The 26607-nt window shown below is 46.6% G+C and overlaps 2 protein-coding genes across 13 annotated transcripts in view; one reads left to right on the top strand and one right to left on the bottom strand.

Moving 5' to 3' along the window:
• The first annotated feature begins 1550 nt into the window (after positions 1-1550).
• NR4A3 (nuclear receptor subfamily 4 group A member 3) lies at positions 1551-26264 on the top strand. 3 transcript variants are annotated; one of them, XM_031589080.2, is made up of 8 exons: positions 1551-2368; positions 3729-3864; positions 5877-6763; positions 8618-8747; positions 9694-9866; positions 14955-15154; positions 16383-16561; positions 25842-26264. In XM_031589080.2, exons 3-8 carry the CDS (start codon positions 5879-5881, stop codon positions 26102-26104), a joined length of 1830 nt encoding a protein of 609 aa, XP_031444940.1. In that variant the 5' UTR covers positions 1551-2368; positions 3729-3864; positions 5877-5878; the 3' UTR covers positions 26105-26264. The 3 variants fall into 3 exon arrangements, with proteins under 3 accessions (XP_031444940.1, XP_031444939.1, XP_031444938.2); XM_031589079.2 differs by having other exon boundaries at positions 3729-3875; XM_031589078.2 differs by lacking the exon at positions 1551-2368 and adding an exon at positions 2963-3639 and having other exon boundaries at positions 3729-3875.
• LOC116226276 (uncharacterized) overlaps positions 3888-26607 on the bottom strand; it is a 51326-nt gene continuing 28606 nt past the window's right edge. For 9 of the 10 annotated variants that reach the window (XR_016465073.1, XR_016465074.1, XM_090137286.1 and 6 more), the window contains 5 exons: positions 11647-11883; positions 11032-11166; positions 9535-9710; positions 7562-7730; positions 3888-5209 (listed from right to left, as the gene is read on the bottom strand). Coding sequence is in view for 7 of the 10 variants with exons in the window: in XM_090137286.1 (XP_089993412.1) it covers positions 5174-5209; positions 7562-7730; positions 9535-9710; positions 11032-11145 (495 nt within the window). In the remaining 3 variants the exon portion in view is untranslated. Of the gene's footprint in view, positions 5210-7561; positions 7731-9534; positions 9711-9801; positions 9937-11031; positions 11167-11646; positions 11884-26607 lie in introns of those variants that run through there. The other variant, XR_016465072.1, reaches the window with a different exon arrangement.

Genomic DNA, 26607 nt, shown 5'->3' with positions numbered 1-26607 from the left:
GTGGACGCGCACGCGGGTGGGAGCGGGGCCCTGCCGGGACCCCCAGGTTCCGCCGTTCGGCGTCGGTGGGGCGCGGCCCCTTCCCGGCAGCCGGAACGGAGACGACAGCGACGGAGCGCGGAAAGTGCCGCCGGCCCGAGTCGGAGCGCCATCAAAGGGGATCCCCCCGCCCGGCCTCCTCGCTCCTCCCGGCGCTTACTCAGCCGCCGGGGGGAGGCCCCGAGCCGCCGCCGTGAGGTCACCGCCGCCGCCCCGCCGCGCTCCGCTGCGTCACGCAGGGGTATCCCCGCCGCCGCCCAGCGGGGCATCCCCGCGGCGGAAACGCGCCGCTTCCACGCGCGTCCCGGACGGAGGGGGAGAGACGAAGGGGGGAAGGGGAGGGGGGGCAACGGTTCGTCCCGCAGTCCCTCCGCTCCACGGAGCCGGGCGGGGAAACCCCCTCCCACGCACCCACCCGCGCACTGCCGGGTGTCGCCGACCCGGAGGGCGGCCCCGCGACCCCCCCGTGAGCGCGGAGGAAGCCGGGCGCGGGCGGGGGCGCGGCCCCGTGACAATGGCCCCGGCAGGCGCTATTTTTACCCTCCCGCGCCTATATTTGGTTTGGCCGGACCGCAACCGGGGGGCCAAAAATAGCGCCGCGCGCCCGCCCGCCCCGCGCTACCGCCGCCGCCGCTCAATGGGCTCCGGCCCCGCCCCCTCCCGCGCGCGGGGCCAGCGGCTAAATTTAGCAACGCCGCTTGCGTCAATGACGCGGCCGCCGTGCGTCAGCGCGCCGCGCCCCGCCCCTTGGAGCGGGGCCCGCCGCGTCCTGTGCGTGGATTGGCCGCGGCGGCGCGAGGACGGCGTTCCGCCGTGACGTACGGCCGCTGATTGGCCCCGCCGGGGGCCGGCGGCGGCCGCAGGGGAAGCGCCGCCGCGCGGGGAGCCCGGCGGCATCCCCGGGGGGGGGGGGGGGAGCGAGGGGGGAGGCCCCGCGGGCTCGGGGCCGCGGAGCGGTACAGAGGGCACGGGGCGGGCAGAGGCGAAGGGCCCTCCTCCGCGAAGCGGCCCGCAGCTCCCGGGCCGGGCCGTGTAAAGGCCGCCGGTAACCGTGGTGCACCGTGGTACGCGGACAGACGGGCACACGGGGACGGACGGGCATCAGGCGGACACAGAGAGAGGCACACTGACACACGCGGGAGGACACAGACAGGCGGACACGCGCAGACAGACATACAACCGGAGCGGCCCCTGCTGCAACTCACGGGCGGCTGGCTGCTGCGGGAGGGCGGCCCCGGGGTGAAGAAACGGAGGGAAATAATAAAGAATATATATTACAAAAGAAAAAAAAGGGAAAAAAAGTCGAAAAGAAAAGAAAAAGAAAGAAAGGAAAAATATGAAAAATAGAAATAGAGAAAAAAAAGGGAGGGGGGAGAATAGAAAATTAAAAATAAGGGGGAAAAAAAAGAAAGAAAAAATAAGAGAAAAGTGAAAAGAAAAAAAAAAAAGAAAAAGAAAAGGGAACAAACAAACAAACGAACGGAGAAAAAAAAAAAAAAGTAAAAAGAAAACAAGAAAAAGCAAAGAAAAAGCGGAGAGAAGGCTCCCGAGTAACTGCCGGCAGCGCCGGCCGTGGGGCAGCGCAGCTTCCCGGCCCCTTCAGCGCTCAGCCTCAGGCTTTGCGAACACCACCGCGGCGCGCCCGCCGCTGTCGTTGAATTATAAGCATCACAACAACAATAATAATAACAACAATAATAATCACATTCATCATCATCATAGAGGTATTTAATCAGCCTCAGAGCGGCTCCGAGGCAGCCGGCTCCGAGCCCTTCCCACTGCGCCGCGGCCGCCTGCAGCGCGCTGCGGGGCTCGGTTCGGTTCGGCACGGTTCGGCACGGTTCGAGACGGTTCGGCACGGTTCGGCACTCAGCACTCAGCGCGGCTCGGCACCGCTCGGCACTCAGCGACGGGCGCGCGGCGCGCACCGTGCGGCGAAGGGGGGGGGGTCAGTAGCGTCAGGCTCCCATGGCGTCACTATTGACGTTTCGCATTCCAGCCGCTCTATGGAGAGGCCGCTAGGGCCGCTCTCACATAAATGACGTTCCGAGCGAGGCAGCGGAGAGCAGCGCGGAGCAGCCGCCGCCGTCCTCTCTCCCGGCACCGCCGCACGCGCACCGCGGGGCGCTCGCAGCCGCCGCGGGGACGAAGCGTGGCGCCCGCCCGGCAGCGGCTCGCGGGGCTCCGGAGGGCCCTTCCCATGCCCGCGGGGAGCGCGCGGTGCGGAGCCGCAGCCGCCCGGCAACCCCGCCGTGCCCCACGGCCGCTGGACAGCGCCTGAGAGGGAGCGGGCGCCTGGATGTAAAGACGGAACCCCCACAGCAGCCGAGTACGTACGGGGCGGGCGGGGAAAGTTGCGGCGCCGCGCTCGGAGCTCGGCGAGCGGAGGACAACTTTCGCCTCCCGGTGTGTGCGCCTGGGATGCCGCCTCTGTCCGACCGAGCCGTGCCCCGGGCGGGGGGCGGCGGCCGGAGCCGGGTTTTCTCCGCCGGGTGTTGTCATGGAAATGATGCTGCTGCCGGCGAGGGGATGGATGGATGGATGGATGGATGGATGGATGGATGGATGGATGGATGGATGGATGGCAGCGGTGTGACTTCGCCTCCTGGCGCGGAGCTGCGCCCCACGGGGACCGCGCACGGAGCATCGCCGCGGCCGTGCGGTGCCCCCCGAGCCGGGGCCGCGGGAGCGGGGAGAGCCGCGAGGGCGCGCGGTCGCGGTGCGGTGCTCGGGACGGCGGTGTCGGTGAGGCGCAGCCCCGCACCGGTGGGCTTCGAGGCGCTGCGTTGCGCTGCGAGGAAATTACCCAGGGAAAGAGCGGAGAAACGCAGCGTTCTGCATAGGGGCTCGGTGCTGGATTTACTCATTCCTTTCTCGAGGAAAAAAAAAAAAAAAAAGAAAAAAGAAAGAAAGCAAAAACTTTGGGAGCGAGCCGCCAACTTTTCTCCAAGCCGCTCCGCTCGGTGACATTCTTCGCCCGCTTTCTTCCTCCTCCGTGGAGACCGCCGTGCGCCGGGGCCGGGCGCGCTCCGGCCGTGGGCTGCGGCACAGCGGAGCCTTCGCCGGGAGTGGCCCCGAACCCCCGGGGATACGGGGAGCTGGAAACGGAGCTCGGAACTTTTAATTGAACGGAGCTTCCCCCTGCGCGGTCCCTCCCGGGTAAACGAAGGTTTCGAAACTCGGCTGAAGAAGTCGTAGTCACAATGGAGTGTTTCACGCTTTGCTCCTCGTGTTACAGGGCGGGGAGGGCCGTCACTCGGGGGCCCGATGTAAAGTGCACGGAGGAAGAAAAGGGCTTTGACACGGCCGCTCATTGCCTCCTGATTTACAGCCCCGCGCCGCTGCGCTCCCGGCTCCGGCGGCCGCAGCCCGGGGGGAGCCGCGTGCCGGGCAGCGCGGCCGCGTCTCCGGGTAACCGGGGAACGGAGGGGTCCTCTGGGACCGGGATCGGGGAGGGGGGGAGGTGCGCTGCCGGCCGGGGAATCTTGCAGCTGCCCCCCACCCCTCCCGACAGAGAAACTCCGGGGATGCCCGGAATGGAGGGAGGGAGGAAGGGAGGGAGGAAAGGATGGAGGGGCGGCCGCGGGCTCCTCCCGGCAGGTGAGCGCGGAGGGGCCCGGCCCTCTCCGCCGCCCCCCGCCCGGGAGAGCCCCGTTGGCCGCTGACCGAGCCTTCTTCCCCCGCCGCAGCGCCCCCCGGGTCGGAAGCGCGCCCCCCGCCGCGGCCATCCTCCGCTGCCGCCTCCGCGGAGAGCTCCCAGCCGGCGCCGACCCCGCCGCCGCCCGCCGCCGCCCGCCCCGCCAGCCCCACCATTCAGCGCGCAAGGTACCCGCCAGGTGAGCAGGGGGGGGGAGCGGGGACGGAGGTGCGAGGCCGCCCCGAGCCACGGGGGGTGGGCGGGGAGCGGGGGGGACGTGCGGGGCTCCGCGGGGTGGCGGGATGGGAAAGCGGCGGTCGTGGCGGCGAGAGCTCCAGCCCCGATCTCCCGCTCGGCTGCTCGGTGGCACGGCACCTCCCGCGCGCTGCGGAGTGGGGGCTTTTAGTGATAGCGCTGGGGAAGGAGGGATAACCGCGAGTCCGCGGGGTCATTTGTGTTGGTGCCCCGAGAGGAAGGGTTGGGTTGGGGTCAGCGAGGCGGAGGCGCTGGCAGCAGCGGGGTAGGCGGAGCCGCGTGGCCGTAGCGGACCTTTGTGTAGGGTCTGTTTTGCCGTCCCCCGGTCACACTTATTTTAGACTTGGGCTTTCTTAGTCTGCTCTGAGCAGAACGCAGGCCGTAACTCTGGCGTGCCCAGAAACACCCCCCACCCACACCAGTGCCTTCCATCAGCCTCTGCGCCTGCTGGGAGCTGCTAAAAGCCCTTTTACCCCCAGCGGGTTCACGTCGGCGCGACCCCGCGGGGCAGCATCTGCCCAAGTGCTTGGCGGTGCGGAGGTGCGGGCAAGGCATTGCTCTCCCTTTGTATTTACTCTTCGAGCCGAACCGGTGATAGAAGCGGGACTTGGCACGGGCACAGATATCCATAGGAAGAAAAGGAATGGTGGGAGATAGGCAGGGCTGGGAGGCGAGGCTTGGGAGAGCGCTGTCCTGCTGCCTGTTTTCTTTCTACAACCAGCAGTTTTAGAAAACGGCACTGTTTCGTGCTTTTGGTGGGTTTTTTTGTTTTTTTGTTTTTTTGTTTTTGTTTTTTTTTCTGTCACTTTTTAATGTTTACTCAAAAGAAGAAAGATGGGAGCACTGTGTGATGCTACAGTGAGATCTGGTGTTCGGTTCCCATTTACCTGCACAGCAGAGCTACGAGTTGGTTTGGCAGCTATTGGTTGGGTTCTCTCATGGCACACTCAAGTGGGTGTCTAAACATCATTAGCAAAGGGCGTTCTTAAAATCCTAATGCAAACTCCATTATTTTCAATGCGGCTTTGTGTTTTAACAGGAGTTATTTATCACATGCTTACAAAACACAAATTGCTGCAATTAAGAGGAAATAAACTTAATTTTGATGGACATTTTCCCACGTTCCTCTTCTCCTTCACTGGGGAAACGGCACAGATGGGTGCACTGTACCCCCCGGCTGCACACCCCGAGCATGCCGTGTGCTTTGGGTTTGGGTTGCAGACGTGGGGCAGCAGCCTGCAGTCAGGTGAACCTCACGTGGGCTGCAGCCACGATTTCCTGCCAGCAACAAAGGAGACAGTGCATCAGTGGGAAATGGAAAAGGACAAAGTCTTTGCAGCCACGCACTGCATTGCTGAAAGCATCCCAGCTCTCAGTGAGCCACGTTAACTTTTACGGCTGATGGATAAAACCAATTCCATTGTCTTATAAAAACAAAAATACCCCATCCTTTTTTCTCTTCCATTTTTGCAAATTCAGGGATACGTCTGAGCTCTGACACCCGCTGCCAATGGTGTTCCTTTTGTAATAAATATCGGTTTTAATATTATGCATTTGGTAATCTAGTTTACCCTTCATGAAGATTTTATGGCACTCTCGCACGCATACGGGGATAGATTTAGAACCATAAACCGTTCCCGTTCTGCTTATCTAATTCTCATTGACACCTATGGATATGGAGCAGCGGATCTGGGGCAGCCCGAGATGGATCCTTCTCCCACTGACACCGCTATAGATTGGAGTTGCTCCCCAATACCCGACCCCCAATGCACGTTTCTTGCTGAAGGGCAGCGGCTCGGGGCTGATTTATGCTTCTCACCTCCAGGTGAGAGCGGGAGGCTCCGACAGAGCTCTGGGAAATGCGGGCAGCTCGTTGTTGGGAAGGAGGTAGTGAGCGGGGCTGTGGGCCGCGGGCTGGCTGTAATGTCCCCCTTTGCCCCTGCAGATATGCCCTGTGTGCAAGCGCAGTATAGCCCTTCGCCGCCCGGTTCGAGTTATGCAGCTCAGACCTACGCATATGGCTCGGAGTACAGCTCGGAGATCATGAACCCGGACTATGGCAAGCTGAGCATGGAGCTGAGCGGCACCGAGATCACCGCCACCGCCACCACCTCCCTCCCCAGCTTCAGCACCTTCATGGAGGGTTACTCTGGCAGCTACGAGCTCAAGCCTTCCTGCCTCTACCAAATGCAATCCGCCTCCTCCGGCCAGAGGCCCCTCATCAAGATGGAAGATGCCCGGCTCTCCACCTACCAGCCCTCGCTGCCCCCCTCAGTGGACGAGAGCATGCCCAGCACCTCTATGTACTTCAAGCAGTCGCCTCCCTCCACGCCCACCACACCCGGCTTCCCCCCGCACCAGAGCCTGTGGGATGAGCCCCCGCTGCCTCCCACACAGACCTGCCTGCCCCCCGGCCACCTGATGGAGGCCGCCCCAATGAAGACTGCGCCTCCACGCTTCCCCCTCTTCCACTTCAAGCACTCTCCTCCCCACACGCCGCCGGCGGGCCCCCACATGTGCTACGACCCGGCCACCCTGAGTTTGCCACTGGGTTCTGACAGATCGCCAGCCGGCCAGGCGCCCATGGAAAGCCACTCCTATGGGCTGCCCTTGGCCAAGCGGCCGGCCACCTTAGCCTTCTCACCGCTCGGCCTCAATGCAGCTGCCTCTGGCCTCATGGGCGAGGCCAGCGGTGGTGGTGGTGGCGGGCTGCCCTCTCCGCCCAGCAGGAGTTCCTCGTCCGGGGAGGGCACGTGCGCCGTCTGTGGGGACAACGCTGCCTGCCAGCACTATGGCGTGCGGACCTGCGAGGGCTGCAAGGGCTTCTTCAAGGTGAGACACCCTGCTCCCCTCCCTGCCTGCCGCCCCTGGGCTCCAAGCTCCGCACCCATCATAGTGGTAGAAGTGGCTCAGAAGGCCAGAGCAGCACCGGCACGAGGAGGAAACCTCATGCAACATTGTGTTTGGTCACCGCCTCGGTGCTCTTGGTTCAGGTGTCCCAGCACTGTAGCTTTGAAGCACTGCTGACAGCAGTAATCCACTTTGAGGCAGATGAAATTATGTGCTGACATTTTTAAGACTGAAATTCCTTCTGCTTTTAGATTTGGGCACTTCATAATTTCAGTGAATTTAGTTCTGTTTTTGTTTTTGTTTTTAGAAATGGCACCAATGAAGCACTCGAGGTAGACTTTTTTGGGGAGTGGTTTTGAGCAGTAAACTTTAAAAAGTTGATAAATTCAAGGCCAGGTTGGATGGGGCTCTGGGCAGCCTGAGCTGGTGTGGAGGTGCCCTGCCCATAGTGGGGATGGGGCTGGGGTTCTTTGAGGACCCTTCCAACACAAACCATTCTGTAATTCTATGAGTCTATGAAATTTGGGGCTGATTCAGTCTATTTCTTTCAGCACAGATAGAAGTTGTGCCCCTGTTCTGCCAAAGATATCCTAACTATGATGGGAACAAAAACAGTCCCAAAATAGTTGGAGGGGGGGCTCACCTCATTATGGTGTTGTTGTTGTACATATAACTGCTACTATTACTTGGTAATAATCCTTTGGCAACGTGTTAAAATACACATTTCCCCCACAACTTGCTTGTTATTTAAAAATAATTATAAAATGGAGCACATATAACCTGGAAATGGCAGCTCCTGAGGGCATGATCCTGCCCCTGTGGAAATCCATAGCATGTCCCTCGTTGGGGGCAGGATCCACAGTTTGTCCTGCACTCTTCTTTTCTCAGTTCTAAAGTGCAATGAGCAGCATTTGCTGTGTCCCTTGTATTTAGTCCATTGCAGCTGCTCCTGGAAAAAGAACAATGTTAAAATAGCATTTCCCCGATTATTTAATTGCAGTGAAAGATTTAATACCGAACGCTGAACTGATGAATTTGATCCTCTTCTGATGTCTTTCCTATTAATATCTTTCGGTGCTAAGCTGTCTTTGACTTTAAGTACGAAAACAATATATAAATATCCTAACATATTATAATAATATATATTTTTGTGACAACTTATACTATATTCTTTCAAGGCTTACCAGGTTTTTACAAATTTTTAATGCACTGTATAGCTTATATATAGTTATATGTAAGCCATTTTTAGTGTTAATTACATATATGGCTACAGTATAACTCGGTCCTTTTTTTTCCCAAAAGTCAGGTCGGCTTTCCCAGAATATTTAACTGAACATATTTGGAGGAGTTCTGCTATTTTTACTTTTCTCCCTGCTGATTTTAATGGCCAACCAAACCAGTTGTTGTGGCATTCGCCTAACAATAGCGATAGCAGGAGAAGTACATCGCAGATCGTTTTGATTTTATTTTAATAAGGTCAGCAATAATCAAGGGAATGAACCAAGTAGAAAATTGTTCCCAAAGGGATATTAAAAGCGGAGATAATCTAATCCCCAAAGGTAGATGCGATGACCTGGTAATTTCAGATATGATTTTATCATTCAAAGTTGCCTGTCTCCGGAGACTTGCTTCAGAACAATCCTCGATGATTTTCATTGTCAGTAGCTAACACTAATAAAATTGTTTTTCCTGCAGGCTAGTGTGTTAGGAAATTAATTTTATCTAATTATATGAATTGCACTGTCGCTTTTCATGTTGTAATTAAAATACATGTTGTCAGGTTCCAAGTTGCTCACGAAACTCTCGGTTCGCTGTTTTTCTATTGCCTTTTCTCAGAGGACGGTTCAGAAAAATGCAAAATATGTTTGTCTGGCAAACAAGAACTGTCCGGTGGACAAGAGACGCCGTAACAGATGTCAGTACTGCCGCTTTCAGAAGTGTCTCAGCGTCGGCATGGTGAAAGAAGGTGAGGGCTACTGCTATTATTATCCCAAATGCTGGAGTGTTACGTTGAACGAGCACGTGTGTGTGTGTGTGTGTGTGTGTGTGTGTGTGTGTGTGTGGACATAGATGTCTTTACTACGGACTTGGCAGTTTTAGATTCCTAGCTGCCCCTCAAATTCGTGCATTTGTACAATAACAATTTTTTTTTTTTCCTGTTGCCCAGTTGAGTGGGTTTAACATGTTTAGACTTTCTGGGAACCCAGAGTTCAAGGATCACAAGGTCATGAGGGGCTAATTTGACTCTGGCCAAAATGTGTCCTTTATGAACTATGAATGCCATTCAATAATGCAGTTGGCTTCCACGCATTATCTTGCAGCATCGGTGTTTTGTTGTCTTGGGTGCCTTTTTGTATAGGATCTTGTCTCGTGGCCACGAGCTGACTGTAAATTTGCAATTAATTTAAATGGAAACTGGATCAACTCATTAGTCCCAGTTCTGCAAATATTTAAGTATGTGAGTAATACTGTGTGAGCAGAACTATTGCAAATACTGACATGGGAAATACAGCCTATATAGTGTGACCATATTTTTTGAGAAAACTTAAGTTACTGTGAAAGAATAGTCCTGCCATATAGTATGTGACATTTGTGTTTCACACTCTGTTTTCATTCAGCAGTAGGACTGTGTGTGTGCATATAGGGGTACATAGGCATGCTGCAAACAAAGCATGAGTGCTAGAAACACAGCTGGGCTCCAGGGAAGTAGTTATTCTGCTAGTTATGGTCATAGTTGTAAGCAATTTTGGTACCGTTTGTGTTTCTTTGCCATCAAAGGCATCAACAGCATGTGCTGAAATTGGAGAGTGCTCTTATTTTCGCTGGGCTGGCCATCGCAGGGGAAGCAGGTGCTCACGCTGCTCTGTCGTTTTACCGTGTCCTCACCACCGATCCGCTTCTTTTCTATGCAGTTGTCCGCACGGACAGCCTGAAAGGGAGAAGAGGTCGGCTGCCTTCCAAACCAAAGAGCCCCCTGCAGCAGGAACCTTCGCAGCCCTCCCCGCCTTCTCCTCCCATCAGCATGATGAACGCCCTCGTACGAGCTTTAACCGACTCCACACCCAGGGAGCTCGACTATTCACGAGTATGTCTCGCTTTTCTTTGTTTGTTTTCTGCATGGAAATGAGTCATGAGCTGCATTCCTAGCTGGTTGGCTGAAATGAAAAGAAATGTGAAATTGGGGTGAGAGTAGAAGTTTGTCCAGCCGGCCGTGCCTTTTGGGTGGGAGGGGAATGGTGGGGAAGGAGGTGTGCCAGCACTCAGTTGGCAGCTGTTCGCTGTGAGGGTCTTATATTCAAGGTTATCTACCGTGTATGTTTGAGAGAGTGAAAGCAAATTGTGTGGATAAGTAGAGCAGTTGTCTTGCAAAAGGCTGTGATTACAATACAACTGATTAATCTCCCAAAGTCAGGACTATCCGTGTGTCTGGTATCTTAATTTTCAAGTTATTCATGCTAAAATCTAACTTTGATAGTGTGCAGCTATGAGTGTTGTGTGAAGTAACACACAATGGATAGGTCCGTTTACATTGAAATCATAGGAAATTTGCCATTATTTAAAAGATTACAGAGCCCAGCTTTGGATGCCCCAGCAGGAATACTTCTTAAGTAAAATTCACATTCAGGAAACAAACCTCTAAATCAAAATTCTAAAAGACTGTATCAGCAAAGTTTCACCAGATATTATATATTTTCTTACCCTAGTTCTTTAATGTGTAGTGTGCACCATTTAAATATTGATAGGGTATATTTTGAAAGCTTATAAAACTGCTCTGTAGTTATTAAAATATAGTGTAGAAGTAGCTTGTAAAATTCATTCTTAGGAAGGCTGAATATATGAAAAGAAAAAAAATATAGCTACAGAAAAACAAGATTCAAATTCCTTCCACTTAATGAAATATGATTAAATCTCAGACTGTGAAAAATACAGCTGTACTCAGACAATATTCACATTGTCCATTTATCACTTGTTGCTAAGTAATATTTAATGCTAAAAATATGTTTTGTTGTAATTATATAAAAATGTATTCTTCTAGCTTAGAATATGCTTACGTATGTAATTATTTTTTAATATATATATTACATATATAATTTAGCAATTATAGGTATGTTGTAACTTCTTTTCTTCAAGCTAGTCAGTATGTATACAATCCAACAGTTTTACAAATTGTTTTTATGAATGAGTTGTTTAGTGTCTGACAGCCTTTGGGGGAGAATGCATTGCCTATATTTACATGTATTTTAACTTACCCAGGGAGTCTCAGGGTCGTTCTGCAAACACCGAGGTCCAGCTGTGTTTTCAGACAGGAATCTGCTGGGTTCCTTAGCATTAAATGAGCATGACAGCTCAGACCATGAGAGCATTATCTAATCTCACGTATTTACCTATAGAAGCAACATTATTTTGCATTATAAATAATAATAATTAAATGAAAACCCTGACTTTTTTTTTTTATGTGACTTTCTTCTTTATCCTGTGACAGCTATTGCTGTTCAAATGGAAACAGTCTGTAGGTCTCACTGCTGAACAATCCTGTTGGTCGTTACAGAAAGCATAGGATTGACAGCAGATTAATTTAGTTTCGGTAGCTAAAAGATTATGTATGGTTGTCTGTTAGGACACGCTAATACCTATGTTTTTCTTAACATTAAAATATATACTAATCTATTATGCTCAGCAGTAGTGAAAATACAAAAAATAAGTTAAATGAAAGCAATAGATTCACATGCTTTCCATAAACCTTATACTTCTTTAAAAAGTTAAGGGAAATCAGAAAGGACTGCTGAGTAGACACTGAGATTAACTAACAGAAACATGCAGAAATTCCACTGTAACACTCAAAACTAATGTGAAGGACACTGTACCTGTAAGGACGGGCTTGCGGCACACTCTGCTCGGCCGTGACCCTGCCGTGTACCACAAATGGGTGGATCTGGAAGCCTGGCTTGGAGTCAGTCCTAACGCTTCCATAGTCACGACCTTAATGTTTAGCATGGTCTTCATGTTTGCAAGATGTTTGCAACGTCTTGACTGTTGCAAAAATACAGATAAGAGTTTCGGAGAGGAACGTGCGCTTCTTCCCTCCAAACAAATGCAACCATCTACACCAAAAAAAAAACAAAATTAAATTGCATAATCCATACATTTTAAAGCAAAACACAGTGGAACCAGTTCTGTTGAGAACATGGCTACTTCTCATTTCAGCACTGGTTTTAACTTACCAGCCCACAGCAATGGTATATTTAGGTACTTGGTTTCAAAAAGCAATTGCTAGGAACAGAATTTGGTTTGTGAACTTTGTAAAGGCCAAGGGCCGTGATCAGGTCTCACACCTGTTTCACTGGTACAATTCCACGGGTTTGGACTTCTCAGTAAGTGAGATGAGAAGCAGACCCTGTATGTTGCCGTCCTTCTTCAGGCAAAGCAGCCACCGACTTAAATGGAGGTGTTTATTCTTTGGTGGGGCATTCAGCCAATGATCCCACCCCAATCCCCAACTAAAAAATGTAGCAAATGTTGGTGCTTCTGACACAGAAGGGTAGGTGGGCCCATGGAGAAACAAGCCTACGTTCTAGCTAACATATGGTAAATATGCAACACCATCACTGTTAGACTTTTGTAGCTCCAGCAGTCCATGGAGGTCTGATAAAAGTAGGCAAGGGGTCGGGCTGGATCATGCTATCAACCTATCAACCTTTTAGATATACCTTATAAATCAGTGTTGCTTGCTGTGCACGCATCTGCCCCTTGAGCCAGTCGGTGTCGTTTAATTCCTAGCAGGGCAGCGAGCACTGTGTAGGGCAGAGCTATCCCTTTTTGGGATATCCCTTTGGCACGGGGGTTGGAAGTGGATAATCTTTGAGGTCCCTTCCAACCCAACCCATTCTATGATTCTCCTCAATGAAATAATCATGAGGGAAAAGAAGAAAAAAGTTCTTTGTGCATAAAACTGAAGCATACATTTTTTTATGCCTTCTTATACACTCATTAAGACCGCTGGAAGTAAATAATATTTTATTTCAGCTATTCTCTGTAAGCGCTAACTCTGTGTAGCAAGCAGTGACATATTATAGCAGTTCAAAACTACATAATTCTTTATAGTTTTTATCTTTCTTCTAAAAATGCTCTCATGGGCTGAACTATAATAACATACGCAGGTTAATTTTTTTTTTTTTTTGGTGCATTCAATTTAATTAAGTGGCTCACATGGGGTATACAGTACTGTAGCATTCAGTTATGTGACATGATGCAGCATTCAGCTTTGTTGGACAGTATTAAAACTTTGCCTTACTTCTGCTGAAGGAATGCTTTATAATTATTGAGAAGTTAATACCTGACGTCATTACACCAACTTGCAATGTGTTATATTTTGGGTGAATTTAGGGTAGTATCTTTTTTCTTTTCCCCCCTTTTCATTGATCAGAGGATCGAGAATGTGTCTTGCCTTAACACTACCTGTAGGCAAGGCAGGAATTTCCATCAGCCCACATTTGCTATTTTCTCATATAGAAAGGAGTCACCTCAGCTCCTCACAACAGGGCAGATCTTCTAGAATTTGAGGAGCTGAAGACCACACAGTGGACAAGCCCACCACCTCACATTCACTATCTTAGCTTCATTACTAGGGGCTGCAAGGTGTCTGCATACCATCTTTTTCCACCCACTAACTGTTCCCCCGTGCATTGTGCTGCAGTCCAGTGCCAGGAGTAGTGTTTTGCACTGCTTGAGCTTCCTCATCAGCTTCTTTCAGGTGGAGGACTGAAGAGAGAAGCCTCTTGCAGTGCACAAATTTTCTACTGCTGTTTCTCATCTTCTGGATATTTCATCCCCCCTCTTGCATCTCTGTCCTCCTTCAGAGTGGCTGTGGCAGAATGTCTCCATGTGAGCACCGACAGCCCAGATATGGCCAGAGGTTTCTAGGACTTCTCATGTTTTTGCTGTGGTTCAACAATCAATCTGACTATGAAACTGTCCTACCAACAGCAAACAGCTCCAACTAGGGCAGGCGGGGAACAGGACACCTATCCAAGAGGGTCTGCTTGTCGTTCCCCCCTCTCTGTCCTGCACAGAGAGGACGTTGGGTGATACATGCAGCCAAAGGGGTATACCTGTAGTAATATCCTTCCAGGCTCCAACCATGCTCAGTGGAGAGGAGATGTGGGTCCTTCTTCTCCCCCTCTGACTTGGGCTGCTAGGAGTACCTTTAGGCTGATGGTCTAACTATGTGTGGAAAGTAGCTTCCAACGGGTGTGCACTAATGAAGATCACCCCATCCTTTCCCTGGCTGAGTCTCAGAGGTAGGGCTCATAAGGAGTCCCTCCCAGAAATACCCCACACGATGCCTGATGGGCAGGTCGCTGTTACTTTCCAAGCACAGAATCTGGCTAAGCCACCAAAGCTCCTATTACATTTTCTCTTGAAAAGAGCAGTGCCCTGGGAGTGACAGGGATCCAGTGCTGAGGAAGTGAGAGAGAGCAGGGAGGGGGCTGCCGGAGGGTCGCAGGGAAGTTCTGCAAGCTGGGGCTGTCGGGCGGTCATTTGGAAGAGTTATGGCTGAATCAGTGGGATAATAGGTTCTCCAGAGCCTGAAATAATTCTCTATGCAGGATAAGAGGTGATATGGGGCAGCTGGTTTACTTTCAACCAATTCTGTATTCAAATGAAGCCATGCTGCACGTGTCAGATAAAAGATGATTTATCTTGTGTGTCTCTATCACTGTCTGATAAAATGCAATTTGAGAAGCTGGGGAAGAAATCTGCATTTTGGATGTACTGAGACAAATTCATCAATGGGAAAAATGTTTAATTGCAGTAAGCTAAATAGCGTTCCTCCTTTATTGTGGTTGAAATTATCCTCCCCACCAGATTGCTGTTTCTGTTTGCTAATAGCATGGAGCTACTTGCAAAATGTGATAAATATTGCATATTACTTAAAAATTTCAAACAATTTCTCTAACTGTGGAAATGTCTTTGCAATATACATCTGAATAACAAAATGCCTCCAGGTAGCTAAGCAGGTAGATAGATGGAGATCTGCTCAGTGTGCCTTGGACGCTTGTGCCAGCGTTACTGCAGAAGGAAGTGTTGTTAGGCAGGTAGCACCATATGCTCCTCAGGATGCCCTGAAATGCAGGTCATGTTGTAATGCTGCTTTCTGTGGTTTTTCTTTCAGTACTGTTCCACCGATCAGGCTGCTGCAGGCACAGATGCAGAACATGTACAACAGTTCTATAATCTTCTGACTGCCTCCATTGACATATCCAGAGGCTGGGCAGAAAAAATTCCAGGATTTACTGACCTCCCAAAAGAAGATCAGACATTACTCATAGAATCAGCTTTTTTGGAGCTGTTTGTACTAAGACTCTCCATCAGGTAACTATTTATTTCATTTCCTCTTCAGCTGATGTGAAAAATCACCCATCTGCACGTTCTTAGGATCAAATATAGCGATACACTGGAATGCTGTCAATTGCAAAAAAACAAACAAACAAAAAAAATGATGACAGAAAACATCAACAATGTCTGCATCCACAGGAGATGATGTATAATTTGTTTTATGCTGCAGAAAAAATAAGGCAGTGATTTAAAAAGGGAGCATATTTCTCACTAATGCACTTCTTTTTATTTGATATACCACATCCTCTTCTTCCGTAGAAATCAAAATTGATCCTTGGGTGCAGTTTGAACAACTTTGCTTCATATTCATCAGCATAAACTATATAAAAGCACTTTTAGTATAGAAGCTTCTCCTTTTTTTCCTTTTTTTTTTTTTTTTCATGCATACGCATCTCTGTAGTCTGTTGTTGAAAGGGATAAAGGAGCTTTAAAATCTTGCTCAAATTATTTTTTTCTTTAATACCAAGTCACTCAGCAGAGCGAGGTGCTGTCTGTCAGCCTGCCACCAGTTAAGATATTTCACCAAAGACACTTTCAGGGACTGGAGGAATTCCACACTGCTGATTTGAATTATGCCTTGCTTCTTTAGGTCGAAAATGACCTTTGCATGTAGCTCTTAACAGGGATACTGGCAATGGGGGGCGGGAGGAGAGAGAACCTGGCAGTAACATCACTCTTGCGATAGATTCTCACATAAAAGAGTCTATTATGTTGTGCTTATTGTGCATTATTGCATGTGTTTTCCATTGTTTTTTTCTCTATTAATTTTTACAATATGAAAAATGCAGATCAGACTAAGTAAGTGCTGAGAGTTGCAGAACCCCATCTCTCCTCAGCTTCTATTAGTTTTGCATTTCAAAATGCACGCACGTAGTATTACTGCGATTCAAGCACACAGTATTTAATGTAAAATGTCTTCTCTGTTTATGCCTTTGGGCAGGACCAAAATCTTAACTAATTAGACAGTCTACACCACATGCTACAGCTAACCTCAGGCTTATAACTCTACAAAGTAAGCAATCGTAGAAGCTTGTTTGTTGTACTTTTGCCCCAAGGGAGAAGCATATTGTCAAACGTGAATGCCCACATATGTCTCAGGATAATGTGCCTTGGATTTTAAATGACAGACACTTCAATACTGGTTATGCATTTTGCTGTAAAGTTGAAGATGCGTCTCTAATTTTTTCAATTATTTTTATTTGAGGTCTGATACTGCTGAGGATAAGTTTGTATTCTGCAATGGACTTGTGCTTCATAGACTTCAGTGCCTTCGTGGATTTGGGGAGTGGCTCGACTCTATTAAAGACTTTTCCTTAAACTTAAAGAGCCTTAACCTTGATATCCCAGCCTTAGCAAGTTTATCAGCTCTAACTATGATAACAGGTAAGTGTTCCTTTGTTATGTAATGCTTCATACTCGTGCTTTTCTTATTGTAAATTCAAGCAATTTCAGTTAATTTAGCAATATTCTGGATAAAGTAATTGCAATTTTTAAGTGTCGTAATGACCTCATGAAATTGTAGACTGTAACATTAGACCATCAGATATATCTATTAAACTGTAATCTGACTGTCTATTTCTTCTTGTTTTCATTGTTTTCTTGAAATTGTCTCTAAAAATCAAACTGCTTCCAGGCAAACTGAGTTCTACAAATATCTTCTAAAATCCTTGCTGAATTCCTAGAAAACAGCAAGTCACCCGAGGAAAGTCTTCTGCATGGGAATACTAACATGAGGGTGGCTTGAGGGCTAGAAGCTAGATGGCTAGCAAAGCATGGTGCCAGAAAGAGTGCTGCTTTTGGGAGCCAAGCTACTGTAGGTATTCTATGTTCTGATTTGTGGAGAGAGAAAAATTGGAGAAAAGTTAGAGAAAAGATCTCTTCTGCAGCTTTACAAAAGCTTTTGAGTGTGCCAAGATATGTGAGCATATCTCCCCTTCTGCCTGGTGGGATGAACAGCCAGAAACTAAAGTAAGAACCTACCAAATCTGGCTAGGAAGTACAAAACAGAGGAGCATAATGTTATGAAGTATCACTTTCTCATCCCTGAACCAACAAAGCCCCTTGAAGCACGCACTGCATACTTTGGGCTTTTGATAATTTTAGGAGGCACAGCTGGAGAGGCAGGAGGGGTAAGGAGTGCTAGGAGTGAGGGTGTCTGATGAGCCACAGGAGCTCATCAGAGCAGCTGAAAGCCTGACTCTTGTTTCAGAAAAGGCGCTAGCGGAAAGGTGCTGGAGGTGTGATGACAGCATGAGCCAGCACCTCAGCATGCCTCAAGCTGAGTCTGCCTGGGGATGCTCTGATGGGGTGGATATTGATTTCCTCTTGCATTTTAGGCAACTACCAGTTTGCAGGTGGTAGCCTCAACTAAATGAGCTGCAGTCTTTTTTTGGATGAGTTGATGCTTGGGAAACACTGACATAAAATGCTCAGTGGCAAATGCAAAAATCTGTACATTGACCAATTCCCACTGACAATGTGCAGGGCTAAATTTTTGGCTTCAGAATTTAGGTGGTACACTTCCCTCTTGTTTGAGAGAGGGGTTTGCTTATATTTGTTGTAGCACAACGCTTTGTTTATTGCTAGAAGTATTCTAAGGTTTTAATTAACTTACATTTGATTTTTTTCTGCAGTTTGGAAAGGGTATGTTAAGGTCTGGATTCTGCTTTCTTTGATAAAACTTTTAAGTCCAGAATAATTTGGGGGTGCTTTGTTCCACATGAAAAAAAAAATTCAAAATGAATGATACGTTAAACTCGTAAAGAACATTCACAACTTATTTTTGACTTCCTTATTCAGAGATCACACACAGGCATACATATTTATATATATGTATTATAAATACGTATGTGTGTGTATGTACATACCTATATATAAAAAGTATATGTGTGTGTGTGTATTTATGTATCTGTAAATCAAAGACAGTTGCTATCTCTCTCCACATATATGTACACACAGACATATATGCTCACATATGTACAGTGCTTGTCATTGATTTAGGTAATATCTGATATATTTGATACGTCTTTTTAGGTAGACACAGATCATGGAGCTTGTTCTTGATTACCTTTCTGGAGATTGAGAGGCTATATGTAGATAAAGAGGAGCTCCTGCAAACATCAGTCTGATTATAGATAAGGCTGTTCTATAGGATGAAAAGTTTTTTCTCTTTACAAAGTCATGTCCTGCTTTTTGTTGAGTCAGTCTATTTGGTTGTCTTTAAAGAGTCCAGGTTGTCCAGTGGCTGGCCCAGATCACCATACAGTATTTAATAGAAATATTTTTTCACTGATAAAGCCCCACAATCCTTCCTTTCATTGTAACAGCCCTTTCAGGAGTTTGCTGTCTTACACTGTTCTTCTCAAAGTTTCTAAACAAATAGAATGCTTTTAGAAGGAGAGCATTTCTGTCCCTAATGGCTTTAAGGTTTTCTGTGTTAACTTTTTTACTTGATTTCCTGTGCACCCTACTGTAGGGATCCTGCTTTAGCAGGGGGTTGGACTAGATGTCCCTTGCAACCCCTATGATTCTGTGATTCTGTGATTTTCTCCCCTGTATGAGATGGTGCTTAAAATTCATGTAGTTTTCTGTTTATTCTTTTGTGTCACGGTGCCAGAATATCTCTGCTGATTTGCTCTGAGAAGAGAGTACCACTCCATGCAGTCTAAATTAGATTGAGGCTCCTGTGTCTAGTGATTTATATTCACAGGTTTAAGATCTCTAAGGGCATTTAGGGACTCAGTCAGAAATTTGGCCACCTGAAAATGGATGGTACTGTATAAAGATGAATATTAAGAAATGGAAAATGAAAGAGGAAATCAGGTAGCTATGGCTAATCACTGAATGCTGAGGTGGTGGTTCTTTTGAGAATTTCTCAGCAGTTGTATATTTGTAATGTTCATAATCAGAAAGCCTTCAGATTTGCCCATGAGAAATGGCATCCTTGTCTTCTCTTGACATTTTGAGTATGACAAGTCAGATGCTGCTTTTCAGATAGTCCTACCAAAAAAGAAGAGCGCTGAAGATAAATTTTGGAAATCAGGTATCTGTTCAACATTTTAAGTGATTCTTTTGAGTCTTGGCTTAGATTCAGGTGGATGTTTTAGTGCCATTGTTTATCCTACAGAGAAGACACTTCTTTCCTATAACTGTTGGAGGCAGAAGGTAGTAAACCCTGGTTCAACTCCTTCCTGTGAGTTAGAGCAAGAAAGAATGACCTTTTTACAAGAATATAGGATATCCAACTACTGAGTGCCACTGTCTTTTGTGTTGAGGCCATTTGCAGTTTTGTGAATTTAGTTGTTTGCTTTTATTAGAAGTGCTACACAACAAAATGTTGGCTTGAACAACATTTTCTTCATTATCACACAGGTTGCTCTAGTTCTTATTTTACGTTTGTCAATTTTTCATGGCTTGAACGCTCAGCCAAAAAAGAGAAAATGATGCGTAACAGTCATAGCTGGTTTAAATACTGTACAGCACCTTAGGTAGCAGCAAATCTAAGAATTCTCGTTCCTAGCACAGAATACGCTCCTGAGAACGATGACCTGTTTGTTCAGCTTGATTTCATGAGTGCTCTCCATAGACCAAACAAGGACATGCTCTTAGGAAACAAAACTTCTTGTAGTCATTGAAAGTATCGGTGAAGGAGGAAAGTAAGAGAAGCCACTGCTTGCTTTCATACGTTTGCTGTTCTGTGAGGGTGGCGAGAACAACAAACATCTCTCTCCCAGTAAAGGAGAAGGCGATTAATGTAACGCGTTGTGATGGGGAGCCCAAGGTGCTGAAGGTTGATCTCTCATTTTGGGATATCAGATCAACTCCTCAGTAACAATCATGGTAGCTCCAAAGCCCTGTAACTATCTCAACTGCAGCTGCAGGTCACAGTATATGATGCATGGTTATTGGCATTTACGAACATTTATTCTGTTCAGTAATCTTGATTAGAACAGCAGGGGACCTATTGAATATCACAGTATTCACTAATTCTCTGCTTACTTTGAGTAAAGCTGGTGGTATGCATAGCATAAGATAAACAGGAAAAGATTTTGTAAATTTGCCTCCATTAGCAAATCCATATATTTGTGCTTTTCCTGTTTATTTGATGTTTCCTGGGAATTTCCAGTGAGTCCCATAGAATAAAAAAAAAAAAGAACCATGTCAGAGTCCTGCTGAATTTTCAAGTTCTTTCAGATAGGAGATTAGCTTGAAAGAGCACCCGGAATGAAAGAATGACATTTGGTTTATTGTGAGTGGCTTGCAAACAGTTAATATTCCCTAATGTCATAGCATATTTTTTTTCTTTAAGGTACTCCTGTAGGATCTTCCTCTCTCTGTCTCTCTTCTCCTTTTTTACTTCCTTCAGTTGGTTAAGAAGGGTTGGACACAACTTCCTCCAGAGCACATCAGCAGTGCTCTGTGCATCAGCCAGAAAAATGTAATTAGAAGACACTCACCCCACATCTCCCTGAAAGCAAAAAATGCATTCTGTCCTATTCTTTTGGGTCGCTTGTTCTGTTGGGATGTAGGACATAATGAGCTAAAGAAGAGTGCCAACATGGAATGAAAGGCTCTGTCCTTAGTTTCATGATGATGACATCTGTTAGTTTAGGAGGTTGTATAGATCACAAGTGTTTCTGTACAACCACTTCATGCTGGACTTTCTCTAATTCTTACACTGTGTTGATGATGAAGATCTGCAGAACAGACCAGATATGAGCTTGGACTATTGTTTAAAATACCCCCTTAACTTCCTGAATGGTCACTAATAATGCTCTTCTACCAAATGTCAGAATAGAAGGATTGAGATTACAGTGAAGATCATCTGAAGGGCTCACTCTTAGTCTCAAATTCATGCTCTCTCTAAAACTGCTTGTGTTTTCTTTCTCTCTCTTGTTGATTCTCTTTTCCTTTCTGCCTCTTCCTTTCTCTGTCCACATCCAAATATTATTGTTTTGCCCACTTGACACTCTCAGTGGGATGCTGCTGAGCACAGAGCATTCTCACCCTAATTTAGCCAAGCTCTTTTGGCATATGTTTTAATTTAAGTATTTTACAGACCAGTTCAGAGCCACTGTATATACTAGGCTTATTCACGCTCTTACTACTTTGTTAGACTGGCACTAGAACACTGAAGAATATTGTGAGGTTTCAATTAATGGTGAGTTTATATTTGTCTTCCTGCTGCTGAGCTCTCCCTTGCAGTTTACAAACAGAGTTTTTAGCATCATCAGTTATACCAAGAAATAGTAATGACTCTGGGCTGGCCAAAAAGGGTCTGGCTTCTGCAGTTCCCTTCTGTATATGGATCTGTCTAGCTTTCCACGGGGGGAGAGGCTCACCTCCTCTTCAGCAGCAGATACCCTCAGTCCCATTGCCAGGATTCTCTGGAGTGGGTGCTTCGTGTGCTGGGTCTATATATGAGCAGGTGGCAGACTGGAGGAGTGTAGGAGAGCCGCTTATAAAAAAAAAACCCTCCAGATTGCATTGTCTGCCTTCCCCTCTCCACTTTGACGAGGGAAATACTGTCAGCATCTGATGTGAAGCACTCACTCCTCCTTCTCCTCTCCCACTCTTTTGATGAGGCAAGAACTCTTTCCTCCTGGAAGCTCCTGGTGGCCTGCATTAAATTGTGGTTTTCCTAAAGAAGGGAGCACACTGTGGTGTCCTCAGTGGTCATTCAGCTCACCTAACTTTAGGTTCTTCGCCAGAAGAATACAGATCACCTCTTAAAGGTGGTTCACCCACCTCAATTCCAAACTGTCTTCCAATACATTTGTCTTTGCAATGATGGTAGAAGGAGCTCGGAAGTCTGTGCCCACAGCCTGGGACCTTTGTGAAGTGCCTGAAAGTTAGGCAGGATGCATGTGGCAAGATGCTCCTGGGTCTGTCAAGTTGCTGCCTTGCTGTGCAGCCAAGCATGTGTAAGGCAATCAGAAAGCTGTGGGCAACAGAGCCTGGTGTTTCTTTGAGTTAGAGAAGGGGAAGAGGATTGTGAAGGGGGAAGAGAAAATCAGATAATTGTATTGAAACCGAGACAATCAAGAGGCCTATTTTAAGTCTGTACCATTAATCTGCTGCATTTCTGACAGGACTGTTTCTGACACTTCAGAATTAATTAAAGCTAAAACTGACCTGCCCTGACACAGAGCGCAGAGCCTAAGGGTCTCTCAGCTACTCAAGATCTTCAAACACTTGTACTTTTTGAGGGTGTTTTTCATAAAGGTAGCACCAAATCTGCGTAGCCCTGATGTCATCTGCTCTAAGACAGAGACTAGGGAAAGGACTGGCACAGCTGGTGGCAGCTTTTCCTGCTCTTTGACTCTCTTCTTACGAAGTTTTTGCTGATCAGCGTAATTATAGGACAGAATCACATCAAGATTCCCGGAAATTGTGTGTGGGAAAAGGAGAAAGGTATAAGAAACTTGCCGTGTTCACTTTGCCAGAATGAGCTGCTAAGTTTGCAGAGCTTTAAAGGCAAGATTTCCAATGAATCATTTTGACAGGCTTATGGAGAGCATCTTTGCCATAAATCACTGTTTTTCTTGCAAAAATCAATGGTATCCTAAACCACGAGGCTGAGAAATCCTATATGCACTTTATCCATGCCTTTTTAATTGTCCCTATAAGAAAGTCTGAATACAATAATATTTACACACCTTCTCGATTGGTTAGAGAAAATCTATTGGTTTTCACTAGCTGTCTTTCTTGGGATAAATCTTGACCTTCTCAGTTATGTGTGAATAAGAATATTCTGTGGAATACCACAAATGATTAGGAGACCACTGACTTCAAAGACAGGGCACCTACTTACCACAGGTGCCTCATTTTGCTACCTGCAGGTTAATTAAGAAAGACTGTGGGTCTTTCTTTCCCCTAAAGTCACTGGCTGTGTGGAAAAGGCAAGAAAACTTGTTTTCTGTTGTTTGAACCCTAACTATTGAACTTAAATCTTTGATGTGACTTAGACTCAAGGCTCCTCAAGTCTACCTCAGAGAGGTAATGACCAGCTTGCAATGGCAATGCTAGGGCAAAGGGCCTATTATTAGCAGAGAGGCTTCCAAGCAGATGGCTTTGACTTTATGGGCCCTGAAGGGATGCCTTAAGGATTGGAGTCTGCAAACCCCTTCTATCACTGAAGCAATTCCAGTTGTAAGAAACGACATCTGTAGAGACAGAGCAAACATCAAACACTCACACGGGCAGTTTGTGCAGGGGAAGACAATCTTGTTTGTTGGAGACTGCTTTCATGTTGTAGGACCAAAGAGCAGATTGAGGTTGTAGCATGTCTTACTCCTGCATGTCCTGATTTTGTTATTTAAAGTAAGTCTGCCAATATTACAGTCTATGCGCATACTGTATTTTGCATTGGCATGCTTCACGGCTAGACATCAGAGATATAATTTGTTCATGAAACCTTTTGAACTTGTCCATGTAAGACAAAGACTGTTTAGTTCTTACTTGAAATGTTAACAACATTGCTGTATACTCAAAAGCCAGAAATCATTTTCCATACTCTATGGCAACATACACATCTACTGAGGCACTGGTTTGAAAATGTGCTTTGCTATTCTGAAGTCAGAGTTGGATCCATTCTAGTATTTTAGCTCTGTAGATCTATAAAGATATCTTCGCTTACATAGCCAGGAAACAACATCAGAACCGATTAAAAGATGGAAACTTTTCAAAGACCACAAGATTGACTTCATGTCGTGCAGATTCTCAGTGGGCTAGAGGTATAAAAAAAACAACAAGCCAACAACAACCTACAGCTTTTTAAATTTGTATAAAATATTTATCCCCCAAGATTTTTAATGGCAGAATCTGGCTAAGTATTTACTCCTAGTGACCTGTGTAGTTAAGGTTTACATAATTACACTACTCGACATTTACTGGAAAGGCTTTAAATATTCATTGACTCCTCATGTTTTAATGTAAACAAAGCACTTAGGATACCCAAGTTTTTTAATTCCTTCAAGGTGAAAAAGATGTCTGAAGCAGATGCTGCTGCTCGGATGAGCATTGCTCTGAAGCAGCAGAGCAAGTTGATGGCACTTTTTTGCTTCACCTTCTGGCCAGAGATGTATGTGTGTGCCTCCTGCTTCTGTTCCCAAACTAGTATTTTTCAGGAGATAGCTCTGCATAAGTCAGTAAAGTTGAAACAGTGCAAAAGGGATAAAAATCACTGGAAAATCAGACCTTTCCATTTCTGACTGCCTTCATTGAATTCCGTCTGTTTTATTGGTTTGTTAGGAGCATCTAGCCAAAAACGTCAGTGAGAGGAGGCATGAGTAGTTTATACACACACGTCAGGGCAAGGCACTGCTGTGTCTGCTTCTGGAAGTAAAGAAGAATATGCTCTTTCCAGTGTTCATCGGGGGGTGGACAGAGAAGGTATCTACTGCCACCTCCTCCTGGAGTAAAGAAAAAGGAGCAGGACTTGGGCAATGGGCACAACATAGCCCATGGCTGCCAGGGGTGGAGGAGAGGAATGGGGCAGACAGACAGCTTCGGATGCATCAAACAGAAGAAATGCCATGATCCTTCACTACTCATTCTATACTATCACTGCTTTTTCCATCTGTAGTTGACTAAAATTAATTTAACCTGTGTTATCTTAGATTACTGTCTCCAGTCTAATGCTGTTTTGCTCTAAGTGGAGAGCACTTTGCTGTGAAGCCACTTTTTACTTATCTGTGAATTTCCAAGTCAAAGGAAAAATCGAAAGGCCACAAAATTATTTGAGATCCTTCTTCTGAAATGTTAAATTAATTCATCCACTAAAGCTTGATAGCAAACAACATGAAATTATCTCTCTCATGTACTAATAAAGAGCCAGCTTTGAATGAATGACAAATCTGATTCATTGCACCTAAGCTTAAAGAACTGGAGATGTATTTAGCAGCATTGTAGCATTTTAAAAAGCTATTCAAATGGGGACAAGCCGTGTCTTCCCTTGTTTTTAGGAATGTTGAGATTTTTTTGTGATGGATAACGTAGCAGCCTTTTCACTTTAGGCACTGCTTACTCAAAGCAAAATAGTTAACTTCCAGGCTGTTTTTATTTTGAGCCTTTTAAAGAAGAATAAGTTAAAAAGCAGTAGCTGATCAAAATAACAAAGGATGGCGAGTTGCTTTTAGTTTCTTATAAGAGTGTTTGCAAATTCCTGGTGGAATTCTGGGCCTGGCGCTGATGAAGCTGGCTAAGGATATCGATCGCCACTTGAATTCACTGAATAAATAATGGTTGCCATAGTTATTGAGCATTCACAACTGGTGGGGAAGCACAGAAATCTCCAAAACACCTCCTGTGATAGTTTTGCTGGAAAATCACCCAGTTAATTCTGTCTCCTATCGCAGAAATTATATGATATACACAGAATACTCAGATGCATTATTCTAGAATTTCAGTCATGATTGAGCATCTCTGTTACCCATTTTAGCAGTTAAAAAGAAACAGGGGCTTATCATCTCTTATTTTGTGTGATAAAAAGGTTAACTGACATTGTATAACCTGAACTGTTGAAAGAAATAATACACTTTTTGAAGCATCTTTTGCTTCGATTACCAGAGCACATAGTTATGCTGAAGCAAATGAGTCCTCTCCACTTGAAGTAGGGATGCTGACATGTCTGTGTTTCTTTTCTCGTGCCCTCACTTTGCAGAACGACATGGCTTAAAAGAACCAAAGAAAGTGGAAGAGCTATGCAACAAGATCACAAGCAGTTTGAAAGATCACTTAACTTTCAGTTGCCAAAACAAAGGACAGCCACTCGAGTCTGCAGAGCCTAAGGTACTGGGTGTTCTTGCTGACTTGCGTTCTCTCTGCACACTGGGACTGCAGCGCATCTTTTACCTGAAACTGGAAGACTTGGTGCCAGCCCCTTCCATTATCGACAGGCTGTTTCTGGACACCTTGCCCTTCTGAGTCCAGCCACCCTCCTGGAAGGCAAATGCCCACCAGAGCAGGCAAACGGATCGTGACTTATCGCTAACATTTCTGCCCTCACTTAACAGAAAAGCAGCTCCAGCTCTAAAATGAGGTCTTTTCTGGCGCTTTGTCCTTACAACATGAGGCCTAAAACTTACTGGCTTACTGTTTTGGGGTTGTGTTCTTTGTTTTCCTTTTTTTTTTGGAGAGGGGGGGGTATTTTTTGTGTGTGTGTGTGTGCGTGACTTGGGTTTTTTAAACGGCTAATATGGCACTTTTGGACAATGCTATCCCAGCAGCAGTAAAAGGTTAACACGACTGTTTCAAACCTGTTGTTTAACACCTCATGGGACATGAGGAATACAGTGGTAGAAGCTGTGTGTTTGAAATCAAGAACAGCAAATAGTTGTTTGCCAGGGTAGTATGTGTTTTGTGAGGATACCTTTAGCATACTTCCTGCATCAAGGGCACATACATCAGCACAATCGAAACAAAAATCT

This window comes from Phasianus colchicus, chromosome 3 (assembly GCF_987193195.1).
Source record: "Phasianus colchicus chromosome 3, bPhaCol1.hap1.1, whole genome shotgun sequence".
In the NCBI taxonomy this organism is placed as follows: Eukaryota; Metazoa; Chordata; class Aves; order Galliformes; family Phasianidae; genus Phasianus; species Phasianus colchicus.
Note: the sequence above shows the minus strand (reverse complement) of the source record. Positions and strands in the feature narration are given on the sequence as shown.

Excerpts from the sequence above, each read along its gene's own strand:
- NR4A3 (XM_031589078.2), top strand. The coding sequence starts at position 3,243 with ATGGAGTGTTTCACGCTTTGCTCCTCGTGTTACAGGGCGGGGAGGGCC. Across the intron at positions 3,876-5,876 it reads GCGCGCAAGGTACCCGCCAG|ATATGCCCTGTGTGCAAGCG; the intron begins GTGAGCAGGGGG and ends TTGCCCCTGCAG. Across the intron at positions 8,748-9,693 it reads CGTCGGCATGGTGAAAGAAG|TTGTCCGCACGGACAGCCTG; the intron begins GTGAGGGCTACT and ends TTTTCTATGCAG.